The sequence below is a fragment of the Nesoenas mayeri genome, assembly GCF_963082525.1.
Source record: "Nesoenas mayeri genome assembly, chromosome: 3".
NCBI lineage: Eukaryota > Metazoa > Chordata > Aves > Columbiformes > Columbidae > Nesoenas > Nesoenas mayeri.
In genome coordinates this window covers 15,876,417-15,892,639 of record NC_137544.1, presented here as the reverse complement: position 1 = coordinate 15,892,639, position 16,223 = coordinate 15,876,417, and the positions used below count along the sequence as shown (strand labels likewise).

Here is a 16,223-nt window from a genome sequence, read left to right as displayed (position 1 = left end):
TATTTGAACAATGCCAAAAATAAAATAGTGTACCTTTAAGGGTTTCAGCAGAGCTCTGGCTACAGTGTCTTGTGTAAAGCTACTGGTCAGGATGAGAATTTTAATAGCTGTAAGGCAAAACAAGAACTGGCTAACAAGAAACAGCTTATGCTGAAAGGAGAATTACTGCACAGAAAGGAGGTTCAAAGACTGTCCTATAAAATATAGGAGGAAAATTAAAATATGCTGATGACAAACTGTCAAAAAAGAGGGGTCAAAATCTCTCTAGGAAAAAAACTACCTCAAAAAAAAAAAATGCTGGAAATCGGATTAAATGTATAACCGATAACTATCAGTCGTAAGGAACAGAATAGGAAAAAAATTATACTATCTGATCACAAGACAAGAAAATCGTCATATAAGGACACTGTATTAGTATAGAATAGGAATAACGACTCTGTGTACATCTTGTACAACACCAGGCAATAATGTTCAGGGTATGAGAACACAAACTGTAGCAAGTACCATGAAAGGCTGCCAGGATGGTTCCTGAAACAGTGCTTCCCGCACAAGGACAAACACATGCAAAGTCCTCCCAGTGACACTGTAAACCACACAAGTTAGATAAGCATCAACGGAACGGGACTCTTGAACAGCTTTTTGACGGAGATAATGAGGAAGAAACAAACAACTAATTTTCAGATTAAATCTGACATATTCATGGAAAAGATTATACAATCTGCCTGTGACAAAATGGGACTGGACTCCATAATCCAAGGAAGGTCCTCCATTCCTCTGTTCCCATGTAAACAAATAAAACCACCAACCCAAACTTAAAGCACTTTAACAAAGAGAGATTCTTTCCTAGATGATAATTTCTTTAAATTAAATATCTTTTATACATATGACTCAATGACTTCACATATGCATTCACCTGAAGGAGAGAAAAATAATTCTTTGGAGAAGACAGAGTAAGAATAAAATAAAATCTTAATTTTGGCTTGCTTTGTTTAATAAAATGGCACAATAAAAAGCATTTTAAACTTATAACAGGACACATTTGCTGGAGAAAGCAAATGTAGGTCTATGTATGCATATTCTCAGCTTCAATCCTGCCATTTAACAGAAGGGGATTACAGAAGATCTAACGAGGGAGGAGAAAAAAAAATGGGTGATCCCCAGGGTGTGGGCAGTGATTGAAATGTGCAATTGCGTTTTAAACATAATTAGCTCCCTAATTGCATAGCCAAGTTTAATTAATGCAATTACATGAGTAATTAATTACTATTCATTTTAAGAGTACTGTTTTCAATGTTTTGTTCTCTAATTTTAAGAATTAGACAGATCTCAATATGTAATAACTTTGAAAAGTTTCCATCTATACGCATTGAAAAGGCAAGAGAAGAAAGAATAACTTGTTATTATCCCTTATTAACAGTCAAGGTTACATCAATTGCAATTGGTAACTCTCACAAATCAGATGGATTATTTCTAGCTTGCAGACACAAAAACCTGCAGCTCTCCATTCCTCTTCCTGCGCTTTTGGGCTTCAGTCATACCCAGCCCAAAAACTTCAGAGTGCTCAGGAGATGAGCTCGTGTTAAAAAGGAGCCTTGGGATTACCTTGTCATGTTGTGTTTCTATCTATCACACTTCCATACACAGTGTGTTTCGCTTAGCAACCAACATGCTCCAAACAATTTGTGAGGTTGAATTTTATTTTGCCATTCCTTTCTAATCTACTTTCTCCCCATGAATGCTCTACAACCAACTCCAATTTTGCCTTGTTAATCTCATGAGTAAACCCATTTAACGAATTGAATAAAATTCTTTAATACTCTAAATTAAATGGGGTTTGGGAATAAACTCCAAACAAATCTCCCACACATTTCTGGTTTTCAGCATTTCATGATTTCATTCACCCTACACTACATAGTGTGGATTTGATGCTTCTATAGCCACCAAATAGCTCACTGGAGTAAAGCTGTGACCAAGACTGAACAGCACATTTTTCCTTTTTGGCATATTACTGACAACTGCATTGCATTTGGTTTTCAAGCCCACAGACTCATAAATTTCACTGAACTATACAATGAATTGGCTCTTTCTTTCATCCTCACTCCAGCCCATCCAGACATTTCTGGCAGGTTCATTAATCTGAGAGAGGCTGGTTTTCCTACCTTTCACGATGCTATGGAAGCTGCCAAATAAAAAATTTGGAGGTTTTACTCCTCCGAGAACATGTTAAAGAAAATGTGGCTTTTAAGATCCTTCCAGTGTTAAACAAAAACTGCTGCAGGAACTTGTACACTTTATCTAGGAATGAGATACTAAGTCTTTCTGCCCTGGTAGTTATCAGATAGTAAGCACTTCTTTTTCTAATCCTAAGTAGTTTGGCTTTACACTTTGTGGGGTTTTGGTTTGGTGTGTGGGTTTTTTTGTTTGCTTGGTTGTTGGGGTTTTTTTAGTTGTTGTTTGTGGGTTTGGGGGGAGTTATTTTCTTTTTTTTGTTTGTTTTGTTCTGTTTTGGTTGGGTTTGTGTTTTGTTGTTGTGGAGTTTTGTGGTTATTTTTGTTTGGTTTTGTTTGTTTGTTTTAAAATCTCCTATTCTCTGATGTGACAGGTATTGCAGTCAGTTAACTAGCCATGGGTCTGCTCTCCCTGTGAGGGTCTTCTTGGTGAAGCCACCTTCTTTCGAAGAAGACAATGGTCCTGTTTCTCATTATGTTGGGAAAAAATAACCTCCAAGATAGGAAGAGCAAATAATTCTTCAGCAAGAAAGTTACTCCTTAAAAATGTAAATAAGATTAGCAGACTAATTCTCTTCCTTACAAGTCAGGAAGCAAAAGGGACTTTTCTCACAAGTCATCTGTGCCTTACCAGCAATGGCACTGAGTCTGACACTTTCGCCAACATCCTTGTCATGTTCTAACATGATGACATATATAAAAGATAAAGACTCGTCACTACTGCTACAGATCTTTTTATTTATCAAGACTCCCTACACTTTTTAGGTCTTTCGACAATTGGAGCTGAGATGGTCAGAAAAATACATAGAAACATGAAGTACAAGAAAACACAACCTTCACATTAAGCCAACTAATCAAATGAAGCTCAGGGGGTAAGAAGACACTGGCTTCTCAAAGCATGTATTACAAGCATGACCTGCTGCAAGCACTTTCCCATAAATATCAGCTGGAAATGAATTAAATGTTCCCAAAACTCTGTTCTTATTCTAATACGGCAGCTACTAGAGTATATCTGCTGTAATAATAGAGGCACTTCGGGTAAGTTAAATACTGTACAATATGTTCAACTGAGACTCACTTTACTGGTTTTTACCTGTGAACATGTGGTCATGGTCTGTTTATTTATCCATGAAAATAAGGTGTAGATCAGGCATGACCAGCTGATCTAATGCCTTACTGACAATAAAAGGCAGAAACCACATTTTACTTTGACTACTCACACTATGTGCTATTTGACTATGTGCTCTTACCAATTCCTTTGCAGAGGTTCTGGTATTCATCACATCCTTCACGGAGCCAATTTACCAGCACAAGCCCCCTCAAACACAACATCTCCACATTTTATATGAAGTCTGACAAAACAAAACAAACAAACAACCAAAACAAAACAAGCCCACCAACCTCACCCTATTATGATACTCTTTGAAGAATAAATCCTTCATGAAGCTTTCCCTGTGCTTTTACAGCTGCAACTGCAGAGGACAGACAAGGCAACAGCAAGTGGGAGCCTTCGTAACTGTCTCAACTTTCTCTTGCACAAGGAGAGAACTGCTACACAGCTTCTACCCGTTCCAACATGGTCAGAAATCTGTTTCTCAAAATATAATAGCATTTCTTGCAATACTAAGGGCACGGACCATCAACGGGCAAAAATTCTGCTACTAACAGAGGTGAGAGTAACACGTGCATTGATTTTGGTATGTACATAATGGCCTCTGATTGCAAACTAAACTAAAAAATAAGGACTAAGAATAATCCAGAAATGCAAAATCCCAGCATGTCCCCCTCTCCATGTCTCTGATGGGACAGAAACACTGCCAGTTGCCACACCATGTGGGGCCTTGCCCCTCGTGTCTTTTAGTGGCCGGGAATAACAGGGCTCTCATAGTACAAGCCAGATGCCAAGGAATGTTACAGCATGAATACCATTACAGTCATGAAAATAAAACTGTACTGGAGTTCAGAGCATGACTTGTATTTTAGGAAAATTTGAGGGATGCTACAGATACAAAGGTGACCTCAAATCCAGCTGTATGGCTACTGGAAATCAAGGAACATTCTAATAACTCCCTGCCCTGGCAGCTTAATTGCATTTTGCAAACCTGGGAGGAAGAAGAGTCTGTACAGCTACTGCCAGACAGCACAAAGGGACGGAAAGGCAACTACTTGTTGGGAACATGCAACTCCTGCAGACAGATGATGAAGATAACAGCATACAACAACCAACCATTATGCTCTGCTTCACAGAGCATAATGCTAGTTAGAAGAAATTTTATACAATTTATGAAATAATTTTCTTTGGGTACAAAACATCTTCCAAATGTACACTTGAAAGCTTTCGCATAACTGATGGTTTTATTTATCTCTCAAGTTTGTGTGATAGAAATTTTAAATCCTCACAACTTTGTTAATATTGCCGTATAAAAGTGGTAACTCGCAATGTATTTGGTTCATTCCTGAGTGCAGCACAGATGATAATACAGACAAGTCACTTGCCTCTGCTTTCAAATATAATGAAATAAAGACATAGTTTCAATTATCACACAGAGAAAATTCTCATGTGCTTTGCCTTTTCCAATCCAAAAGCAAAAGAACTCACTAATTTTTATTACATGCTTACAGACTATAGCATAGCACGAAACTTCATTTAAGCAATTACATCCTTCCATTATCTGTGACTGCTTCTGTCTTTACTAACTGCAGCTGAGCAACTGCACCTCTACATTTTCAGAAACCAGGTAAAGAACAGATGGTCCAAAGGAAGGAACAAGTGGCAATTAAGAAATATATTTTTTTCTGATACTCATTGCTTAAGTTTTCTGCCACTTAAAAAGGGGAGCCCCTCTCCCCAACAACAAAAAACAAAACTGTTTTCTTAATATAGGAACCCAAAACCAGAGTGTCCTATACCACTAATTGCTTAAGAAACAGTCACAACACTAAAAACACGAGCCTATCAACTGGCAGAGCAATCACCTGGTATAATTCAGTATAACTTCTGCTGCTTTGTCCTATGAAGGGCATGATGCAAACTATCAGAGGTGTGGGCTTAACAAGCAGCATGCTGCTAGCCAAAAAATATTAATCAAGAAGCACTGCCTATCACACTATCACCCACAACAGCAGCCAGCAGGGACCATACACCCTCATAATCAACACCATGTTGAACTACTACATCGTCAGCACCAAAAATCATCTAAAACAAATTTCACAGGAAGGCCAGAAATTGTTTCCTGATTATCGCACGCTGGTGTTTTCCTTCTATATTTGTGTGCTAAGTGGTACAGTGTCTCTCAGCCAGAGCATGGGAAATGCAGGATATCCTTTGTTGGGAATAAGCCCAGTGTGTTATTTTTCAGTTTGAAAGTGTTTAGGTTAAAAGTAGGAAGCTCACATTTCTGTTTGTGATGATAAACAACTTTTTTCCCTATGCTTGTAAATACTGTGAGATAGGTAATGTATCATTCACTAGCCATTCTTTTTATATTGTTTGCACAATTTTCTGTGTAAAGGATTAGACTGTTCTGGATGGAAAACACAGTTCTAAAAGACTGATATACCAAAACTCAGAATTAGCTTAAAGGCCAAAGATACACTCAAGTTTTATTAATGGAAAGTTTTTTCTTCTAACACCTGGCAACCCCAAAGCACAACCGTAATACGCTACTTCATAACAACCCTGCTTCCCAGTCATTTCACAGTTCCCAAAATGAGCAAGCTAAGGTTAAGATCAACATTTCTCATTCTACGTCATAACTACTGTGGTTTTATTTTAAAACATTTTTTCCCACGGAACGAAATGTTCTTCTACACTATATATTGTTTCAGGATAGAAAAAACAAAACCTTCAGTTTCACGGCTGCTTTTCCACTTTACCTAAAACTTCTTAGGTAAGGGTTGTACTGAAGGAGATGAACAACTGTCTTTTAAAAAATACACCCTCATCATATCTTCAAGACGACAGCTGAGGCAGCATTAATTCAGAATTACCAAATACTGCCAATCAGAAGACATGAAAACATCCTAAAAGAGATCAAAATTTCACACTAGTGAAACTAATCTGTTCTATTAGTGTTAAAATACTGGCCACAAATATAAAAAGAATTGCATCATTTGCTTCATAGCTTTTACTATGCAGAAGCCTAACTCCAACAGCAGCCAGCCATAAACCATTTGAACGACAGCTGACTATAAAACAACACTGGTCTTAAGGGCATTTAGTACAAGGTGTGGGGAGGGGATTTTCTCTAATTGTATACCCACCATACAAAGACCCAAGAGAAAAAAAAGTGTGGGGGGGGAACCAACAACAAACAAAGAACACATGCAACACAAAAAACAACACACCACAACAAATTAGTAGATTCCACAATAAGTAAAGGATGAGAAAGTTAAGTCTTAGATTGATAAAACTGTTCTGGGAGGCTACGACCATAGAGTTAAGCATGGAACGTGCCACAAGTGAGAAACCTCCTGCATCTTTTAAAGTGAAAAATGACAGACTATAAGGACAAATACATGATGATTATAACCCCTAGTGAGAGCACCCTGCCACCAGCCTGACAGAAATATCTGTTTCAGATAAAAGCTCCTCCTGTCTGCAAGTGAATTGAACACAACTCTTCAGTCGAGTCAGTCACATGTAGGTTTAAAAGCAGAATCTCTAAGCATGTTCACCCTTCATTTACAATCCAGAACTGTTCCAAATTAAAAAAGAAATAAGAGTGGTGAACTAAGGTGCTAAAAAACTGCCTTTGTATTTCCTTCAGTACGAGTTCCCTCTACAGATTGGTTTCATCAAATATCTAGTGCATTAAATAAAGACATAAGCTAGGAGAATTTGGTGTCTTAATCTGTGATTATGTTATTTCAGGTAGCTACTAAGGAAAAACCACCTTTTTCTACAGTTTTTCTAAAACTTTATTCCTAAAGCTAAGGGAAAATTTAAAAAAAAAGCTTTTTTTTAAAAGAGAATGAGCATTTTTGGGGCATATTAAAAAAAAGATGGTGATAAAGAGTAATCAAAACAGTTAAGTAGAGAACCTAAAACCAGGAGAAACCAAATAATTTAGAATAGCATGTATGAAAGGAAAGGAGTAACAGGAATGGCTGGTTTAGTCAAAAAGCTACCCAATTTGAATAGGACAAAATTCATCAATATTTCTAGCAATAAATAGATCCAAAGCAGATATTGTACTAGAAACCAGACCCATTATAAAGATATTCTGGGAGAAACTGAATCATTGAGTAGGCAAGAAATATTTGCCCTTGAAACATTTCCAGCTTATAACTCCAACAACCCTGAACCAGGAGAGCACTAGGATATCAAATGATTTTCCAAAACCACCTGAAAAGAAGCCAGAGACGCTCCAGGATTTATTTTTTCTTAAAGAGCTTAATATCTTCTCTACACCAAAAGTACATTGCTTCTAGCCTCAACAGGGAGTTTTCTGCCAACACTGCAGGAAAGTATGAAAAAAAAATCCAGAACACAGAATATTACTCTCAATTAATTACACACTTAATTGCTCTCTTCTTTAAACAGCCTAATGAATAGAGCAAGTTTCAGTTTCAGTATGTATATGTAGCCCAAAGTTTTAAGTCCAATAAAACAGATGTGACTGATTTGAAGTATCTGCGCTAAAATCAGACATGTCCACCTAACCAGTGGTAAACACCCCAAATAAATAACATCTACACCTCTTGCTCTCCACCCAGAGTGGCCAGGAGGTGACATGTAGGGTTTTTCTGTACAACCTGAGAAGAGAACATTCTATGCCATGAAAGCTGACAGCCTGGATTAAATGTAAGAGAATCTGGCTCACTTCAGATGCCAGGCCAGCAGACCACCATGTGTTGGTGGAGCTTCTTCACTTCTCTGGCCAGGCCCTGGTTGCACTACTGACTCAACTTATGTTTCTGAGTCAGTAGTCTGAAAAGTGTCCCAAGGCACACACAACTTTCATTTCAGCCTTCCTGAGGCACACATCAAAGCCATACTCCAGGAAGCCAGCTGGCAAGGAGCGTGTTCCAAGTGTTTGTAGAAATTGCAAGTTAACTATTAAACTGTTGGCAAACGGCCCAATTCCAGTCAGAGGCACTTGCCCTCATTAAAGCCCAACAAAATAAAACAAAAACAAAGTCTCCAAGCTAAGCCACTCAAGATGTTACCTATGTAAAACAAACATTTCATTTTAAAAGTCAGATTCAATTTGGCTTTTACTCACTCCCTGCACTGTGTAGTACCTGCATAAGGCATCTTCTTGACATTTAAAACCAAACCTTCCTGTCCTTTCTAGTAAACTAAAATCACCTTTTCCCTCTGTTAACAGCTTTGCAGATAAAAGGAACAACTGCAGTGATTTTTTTTTAGGAAAAGCATAATTCTCTCAGACATTCCTAGTCTCAAATGTCATACTAATCTTGCTGAGAATTCTGCAGGAAAAGCTGATGCATGCCATTTCACTTACAGACAATATTATGATACCCGTTGTCAACTCTTATAATCCTGAAGTTCAAGAGACAGTAACTTTTTGGTTTTGCAGTGGAAATTCAGCTTTGGCATTAAGAACGGAGAGAATGGGCACATGTACACAGATAATCCAGTCAGACATGAGCTCAGCCAGACCGTACTCCAAGCCGGCCGGACAGGAGCCAGCTCCAGCTCACCAGTCATGTAGCTGTGTTAGCACAGGACTGTGCCCACACCAATAAAACCTGCAGAGAGGCCGGGCCTGTTAGGCTGGGCCTGTCAGGCTGGGCACAGTCTGGCCAGCTTCAGTCGAGGACAGAGGATGCTGTTTCTGCCTGCACCCACCCACGTCCATACACACTCCTGCTCCATAAAGCTCTGACTCCTGGGCATCTCTTCTAAAGATGTTTTTCCTTATGCTGTAAACCAGAGGGCTAGAGCACCGCACCATATATTTGAGGTTTTAAGTATCCTTCTTGACCATAACCATGGTAATTCCTTGTAGTAGTTCCAAGGAAGACTTAAAAAAAATGAGAATAATTACTGGTGTTACAGGGCAATGAGGGGCTAGGGCAGTCAAATGGATTCTATTTACACAAAAGTACTTCCAAGAGTTCTGAAACACAACTGTCCTTTATAGTAGTAGCATTTCCCCCAGGCATTTATTCTGTTGTGGAATTCAAGAATTATAATCCAGTTCATGTCAACATCTCAAAAACAGAGGACACATTTTAAGTAGTATTCACATCTACCTCAAAGTAAACAAATAGAAAATTAAGCTATTAATTGGAAAATTTCTTAGAAAAAGCCAGAAAACAAGATAATGAAAAGAGAGCACGTAATACAGCAAATCACTAGTTCTTTAAAGTTTTGCCCCAAAGATAATGCAACTAAAGTCATCTTTGCCTCTGCAAGGAGATTACGGTGTGTTCCAAGGACAAAAAAAAAAAAAGTCTTAATAATCTACTGACATAGAAACCAAAGGACAGGTGTGCATCTTGCATCTCAAATAACCAGCCCAAAAGATCAAAGAGTAAAACTGTAACATGAACATGTTAATAACATTGAGTTTTCCTTAATAACAAATGCCCTGGAGCAGCTTAAGGCTGACACGACTTATGCATTTTATATTTTCTTCATCTAAATATGAGAATAAAAAAACCCAACCAAACAAAAAACAACCAACCAAAACAGATTTAGTGATCTACATACTTGATTTTTTAGGAAATGCAGTAAGAAAATCGTCAATTATACAACACTATCTGTGCCAGCCCCTTTAGTCTTGCCCATGGAAAAAGAAAAGTAGACAGGTTAAAAAAAGGCAATTACTAGACTGTGAGACTTCTGTCTCTATTTCAAAGTAACCTCTTCTTTCTACTTTTACCTTTTCTATTGTTTAGAAGAAGCATTCCATGTTTTGAAATGAACTATAGATTGTTGACTAAACAGAAGTTATGCCAGTATTTAAGATATCTTCAGCAACCTTCAAACTCAAAATCATTGACATGAACTGGAAAAGTTTAGCTTATTCAAAAAGCGAATTTAATCTGGGCAGTAGCCTTTGAATCACATTTTAAATTTTCTTATACACAACACTATTTCAAAAATGGAACTCATATTTGGATTTATGCTTTAACATTCATGATTTGGGTCCATTTGTATACTCCTGTGTCACTGCGAATGTAAAACCCATAAAAAGGTTTAATTCAAATAAGTTCAGGCAGACTAACGTACCAATAATCAGAGAACAGTGACAAAGGAAGATGGTTCAAGGAAAGATTTGTGTTAATTTTCATTGGAATAACCTGCATGCTGCAAAAACAGTAGGTAGGATTAATCAATATTTAGGTTTGCAATAATGTCTGTTAAGTATGATCTGAGATCTAATATAGAGTGCTTATATTTCTTAGCTAAAAATTACTTATCTGCCTTCAGAAACATGAATTCAGTATTCACAGAGCATTCTGCGAGAGTGAGATTTTCGAGACAGTAAAATTTTTCATTTTGATTTACAATATATGCAAGAATACTCAAAATAATACTGGCCAGAACAAGTTCTAACAAACATTCATCGCTGGTGACAATCAAGACAAATAATTTTTTGGCTAAGTGGCAATGTCAGATATGAACCTCTAATGTACTATAGCTGTATATCACACACACCTGCATTAAAAAAAGCTCAGTGCACAACTTTGAGAGAGAATCTGAACCTTATCCTTCATAACAGAAGGAATGCTTTTTTTTTTTCCATCTAAATTACTTAAATTGAATAACTAGTCCACTCCAGTTTTAAAAACTCATCCTATTTTGTCTTCCCTAATCCATTAATTAAAACGACAAAAGATTAAAAAAAAAATGCTTGGAGAGCTACTCTCTAAACTTTACAAGGGACAACAAATAGAAACAAAGTGTTCAGTTCTAACTACAGCAAATACTTTGTCTTAAATACAAAATATTTATTGCCCTCCCACCCCTTGTTATCCAAAGCATTGAACAGCTCCAGTTAACAAAACAGAAGTTGGTTAGAGCTGAATTAGAGAAACAGGTAATTTACATCTGAAGAACAACCTGACACAAATGACACACAAAAACCTCATGTATAAAATGCAAAAATCCAACAATACAAGAACCAGACTACAGAATTGTTTAGAGTGGTAAACTGTTATGTTCAGACATTTGTATACAATAGGTATATGGTGTCTATTCCACAAAGAAAAATATAAACTGATGAATCTCTGTCTTAAATGTAAGTGAGCTCATATGGGGGGAGACATGACAACTAGAAATAAAATATAGAAAATTAAAATTAATTTAAAACTAATTATCTGAAGACTTATTGTCTGTTTTTAAAAAATGGTTAAAAATATATATGAAAATTAAGGAATTTTATAGTTTGTCCAGAATGTGAATAAAATTACTTAAGAAGAACTGTACATATTTTTAGAGTCTGGTCAGCTATTCTACATGTAACATTCACATACATATCCTGCTATTTATCTCCTATCAGGCCAAAAAGCCTCTAGCAAATGCACTGTAGAATCAACAAGAATGAAAATCAGGTGTAGTTTTCTGTCCCATTCCCTAACAGCAAAAGTCTTGCTGTTCAGTCTCCCTAAGCCCAACCTGCAGAGATATATAATTAACCTACTGTTAAGCCTTCCAAGTGAAGAGCTGCTCAAGTGAAGAGCTGCATTTCACGTAGGGCACTGAGCAGAGGCTGCAGCAAGAGCCACACAATCACATTTCTTTGAATATTCATTGCTATGACTACGTCACTATACATCTTGAAAGTAAGCTAGATAGTTCCTATTTAGGAATTATTTTCTGATGAGCAATCAAAAACTACTTTTTCCGGCAAACCTCCACTTGAATTTCCTACTGCCACTGGCTAATTTTGAAACTGGCTGCAAAAAGGCAAATTACAGGCTGTTTTCTTCAGTAATTCAATATGTTACACTAGTAAGTTATGGTTAGCTTAAATTTACTTTATCCTGGAAAGTCAGAGAATGTAGACGCGAATTTGCAAAAGTAATTTTCTAACATGAATACTTGAATGGCACCAAACAACCGAGTTTTAAAAGAGCAATATCCACAACAATTTGTATTACTTACTGGTATATAATAGATATTCATTTTAGGGGCTTCATTGGCAGTCATTAGCATTCCTAAAAAGAGATTTCCGTATTAAAAATTTTGGTCACAAGAGGATAACACTACTTTTTTTAAAAAAAACCTATATATACTTGAGGCATTTAATTCACATGAAATATTATAGATTTATACATAGGACTTAAAATATTTTTCCAGGGAAATAAATGGAAAAAAAAATTGAAAGTCAACCTGAGTATTTGTAGGAAAGAATCCTTCATGGGTTAGGGGAGGAGGGGTAAAATCACATTACCTGCAGCTCATACAGTATATATTCTGGACCTGCAATGGAACAGCTAAGTGGGACCCATAATAAATTGTTGCGTTCAATGCTAAGGAAAGAAAGGTCTGACAGCAGCACAATTAATGAAGCTTAGTTCCCTACATATTCTTCCATTTTGTCCTTTATCTTAACAACTGTTTAGCACCACTTCAAGCAACACCAGAGTCCTGACAACTGTTGGCTGCCAACTCTTATAACAAATCTAAATAGTTCATGCCCTAATACTATTTAGAACAAATCCAGTTAGTATTGTACTTAAAACCCACCTCTGGGGTGAACAGGTATTATTAATACAAATGAGGTTTCATATTTTTATTTTGTTTTTAAACACATACCTGTAGTCTAAACAAAGTCAAAAATCATAAGGTGGTTTACACCTTTATTCATATTTCATCTTGGGAAACCAACACAACAGTAGCTTGTCAACACAAAATAAGTCAAGATCCTGTGGCTTCAAATGCAGTAATATTAGTGATATTAGCCAACTGGGGCAAATATAAAATTTGAAATATGTATGAACATACCCAAGGAACACCACAAATAAGGGTTTCAAATACTGTGAATACAAAAAAATATTGCAGAAATACTAAAATCCATGGAAAATCTCCAACTGCCACAAGACTTCATTTAAGTTCAAAATGAAAAATATTGCATTCTACACAGAGATTCATAAGGACATTCTGCATATACTTTTACATTTATCTCAATTTTGTCTTTCCAACATAGCTGATCACTGGGTAACACAAGAAATGGAATATGAGGAACAGAAATCAAGTTAGATAACATTCTGGTCTGAAAGCATTGTAACATATGCTGCTGAGACTATGAATAATTGGGTCAATTACTACACAGCCAGAGGGTAGAAATATAATTTACACCCAACTAGAGGAACGCAATTAACATGGGTGGAGTAATCCTTCCTACCTAATCCTTTTATTAAAAGTACACAAGGTATGGACTTAGAATGTCAGAGAAAAGGGGGCTTCCTTCCCTGGCAAAGCACGAAATCTGGGAAAGCTTAGTCAGCAAAATGAGGCTAAAAACCATACCTGGAAAGGTTCTCAGGCAATTTAAGGAAAAAGCATGAATGTATAATATATACATATATATACACACACACTCTGTACTATATGTATATATTGTAGTATAGTATATAGTTTACATGTTCCCTTAATATATGAGCATGCTCACTACTGTTTCAGGAGACAAAGCATTTCTGCACTGACTATATGAACCAGTAGAGATAAAAGGATAGAAATTAATTCTGCAGGTGCTCCAAAGATGACAGTAAAAAGAAAACCTCCTATGTAAGAGTCTTCCCCCAATGATCAAAGGAGGGAAAAACAGTCTTTGGAACAGTACATGTATGTATGCTACAGGGGAAATCAAATAATAAAATAGAAAAAGGAACAACTGCGAAAGGAGAAGTCTACTGTGCACATTTTCATTGTTACAGCTTGTCAGTTTTAACCAATTTTTGTGAGAAAAGAGACCACACCCTAACAAACTACACAGCAGCCTAGTTTGATCACTTTAAAAGGGAAATAAATGAGAACTCTCTTTTTTCAGAGATGAGTTTTTGTAAGACCATCTTTGGAAAGGGGTCTGCAATAGAGCATTATTCATTTAAAGGAATGAAAACATGAGTATGAAGCAGTAGTGAATGGAAGAAGTTGTTTTAGAAAATGCAAATTCATGAACTGAAAAATTTTCTTTACAATAATTGAAACAAATGAGGCACAGATTTCTATACATTGAAGATGCTGTTGAGTTTCATTTATATTCTTCTACTTAACAGAAGCTGAGCCAAGGCTACTCAGTAAGTGCTAAACCTTTTTTCTCCACCCCTATTCTGTGCGTGTGTAATCAGAGAAAAGACATTCATAACTAGTTTAAAAGATCCACTTACAGTTTGTCATGGTGTAATTTGGTCAAAGATACACAAGGGTTTGCTTCCCACAAAGGGCAGTAATACTGACGTAGGTCAGTAAAATAATTTAATTGAAAAACCCCAACTACAACAAGATTCTCACAGTACTATTAAAAAAGAATAATTCAGAATACTGATCCATAGCTTAGCATAAATATTTCAGAATGGTTTACGTTACAATGTAGCTTCACTTTTCCACTTCTCTTTTTAAATAACTGTGACAATACAGTGTTAAAACTATTTCATTACTGCAAGTACAGCAGTTATTTAGCTGTAAAATAGGCTGCAACTAATATAAAGTAGCAGCTACCTACTGTGGATTTAAACTAAAACCTGATTATTACACCTATTGTAATAAAATTACAAATATAAAATGGAAAAGCACTAGACATCAATTTTGCCAATATAAAAGCATTCTGCATGTAGACTCAATGACTTCTGGTTCATGGTATTTCTGAAATTGCTCTCTTCAATTTGAAACAAAACATGTTTCTCATGAAAGAAATTCTGAATTTTGACCCACATCAGTGAAATAAAATACATAAGTGTATTGTTCCTTGCAATGATGAACCGCAAAGTTATTTTTAGCAAATATAAGAGCATAAGGGTGAGATTAGAGTATGAGATTTCTGGGCAGCAGTTCTATAGGAAGTGTTAACAGGAGCCAGGCAAATATCTTTGGGTTCCTGAGCGGTGCCCTGAGAACACTGGAGCACCAGTGGCAGCACCGAGCCACAGCCATACCGGGACTTCACTGATGTCCAGCTTTCCACAACTGCAAGTTCGTATCACTGAAACTATTTCCTTCTTTTCAGTTGTTCTACCATTATTATTCTTTACATTCTGAATGAGCATGAGCTGGTGCTGGGCACCTTAAATTATAGAGCAATAGTATTTATGACAAATGTGTGACACCTCACCTTTTATATTAAGTCTCTTAATTTTTGCTGCAACATGTTCTAGTTTTTCTCCCTCTATCTTCATATGATTATAAAATACAACTTCGTTTTCATCCCACAGCAGTTCTTACCAAAAGACATCAACCTAGCCCCAAACAGACATGGTCAAAGAAAAAACAGTAAGTAAATCAGAACTGACTTAAGGAGACATAGGATAGGAATGCACAATCTCAATCACGGGCCTTGATCCAGATCACAGACACATGAAAATGTAATGTCCAATAAGCAACATTAGGGAGATATGTACACACTACAAAATTGTTCCCGCAGCCTCATGAAAATCACTTCTGCAAAAGCATTTGGGGCACGTCTACATACCACTAAGGTTATACAGATTCCATGGCTGAGTAACATCCACCCTTGTAGATACTCAAGCTTGGCCAGTCATGACCTTAGCAACCTGTTCAGACTTTAAGTTACCTACAACTTCAAAGTTTGGTCCTGCTTTGAGCAGAGAATATATGACCCCCAGAGGTCCCTTCCAACCTAAATTATGCGAAGATTCTACATCGCCAAATAGCTTCTCTTTCACTCCCTGTCATGAACCCTTCATTATCCAGCATGGATGTTAATGCACTCCTGGGTTCTCCTTTATAAAAAACAACAAGCTCAAAGGTGAAACCTTGATGAAACGCTGAAGATAATTCACTCCAATGACCTCTCTCTGTAGCCACTATGGATGAGAAAGGACCAGGTTTGTTCA

At 36.8% G+C, this 16,223-nt stretch overlaps 1 protein-coding gene across 3 annotated transcripts in view; it reads right to left on the bottom strand.

Moving 5' to 3' along the window:
• NOL10 (nucleolar protein 10) overlaps positions 1–16,223 on the bottom strand; it is a 50,486-nt gene that overhangs the window by 17,928 nt on the left and 16,335 nt on the right. For all 3 annotated transcript variants that reach the window (XM_080342255.1, XM_080342256.1, XM_080342257.1), the window contains one exon: positions 12,313–12,365. In XM_080342255.1, the coding sequence (XP_080198381.1) occupies positions 12,313–12,365 (53 nt within the window). The remainder of the gene's footprint in view (positions 1–12,312; positions 12,366–16,223) is intronic.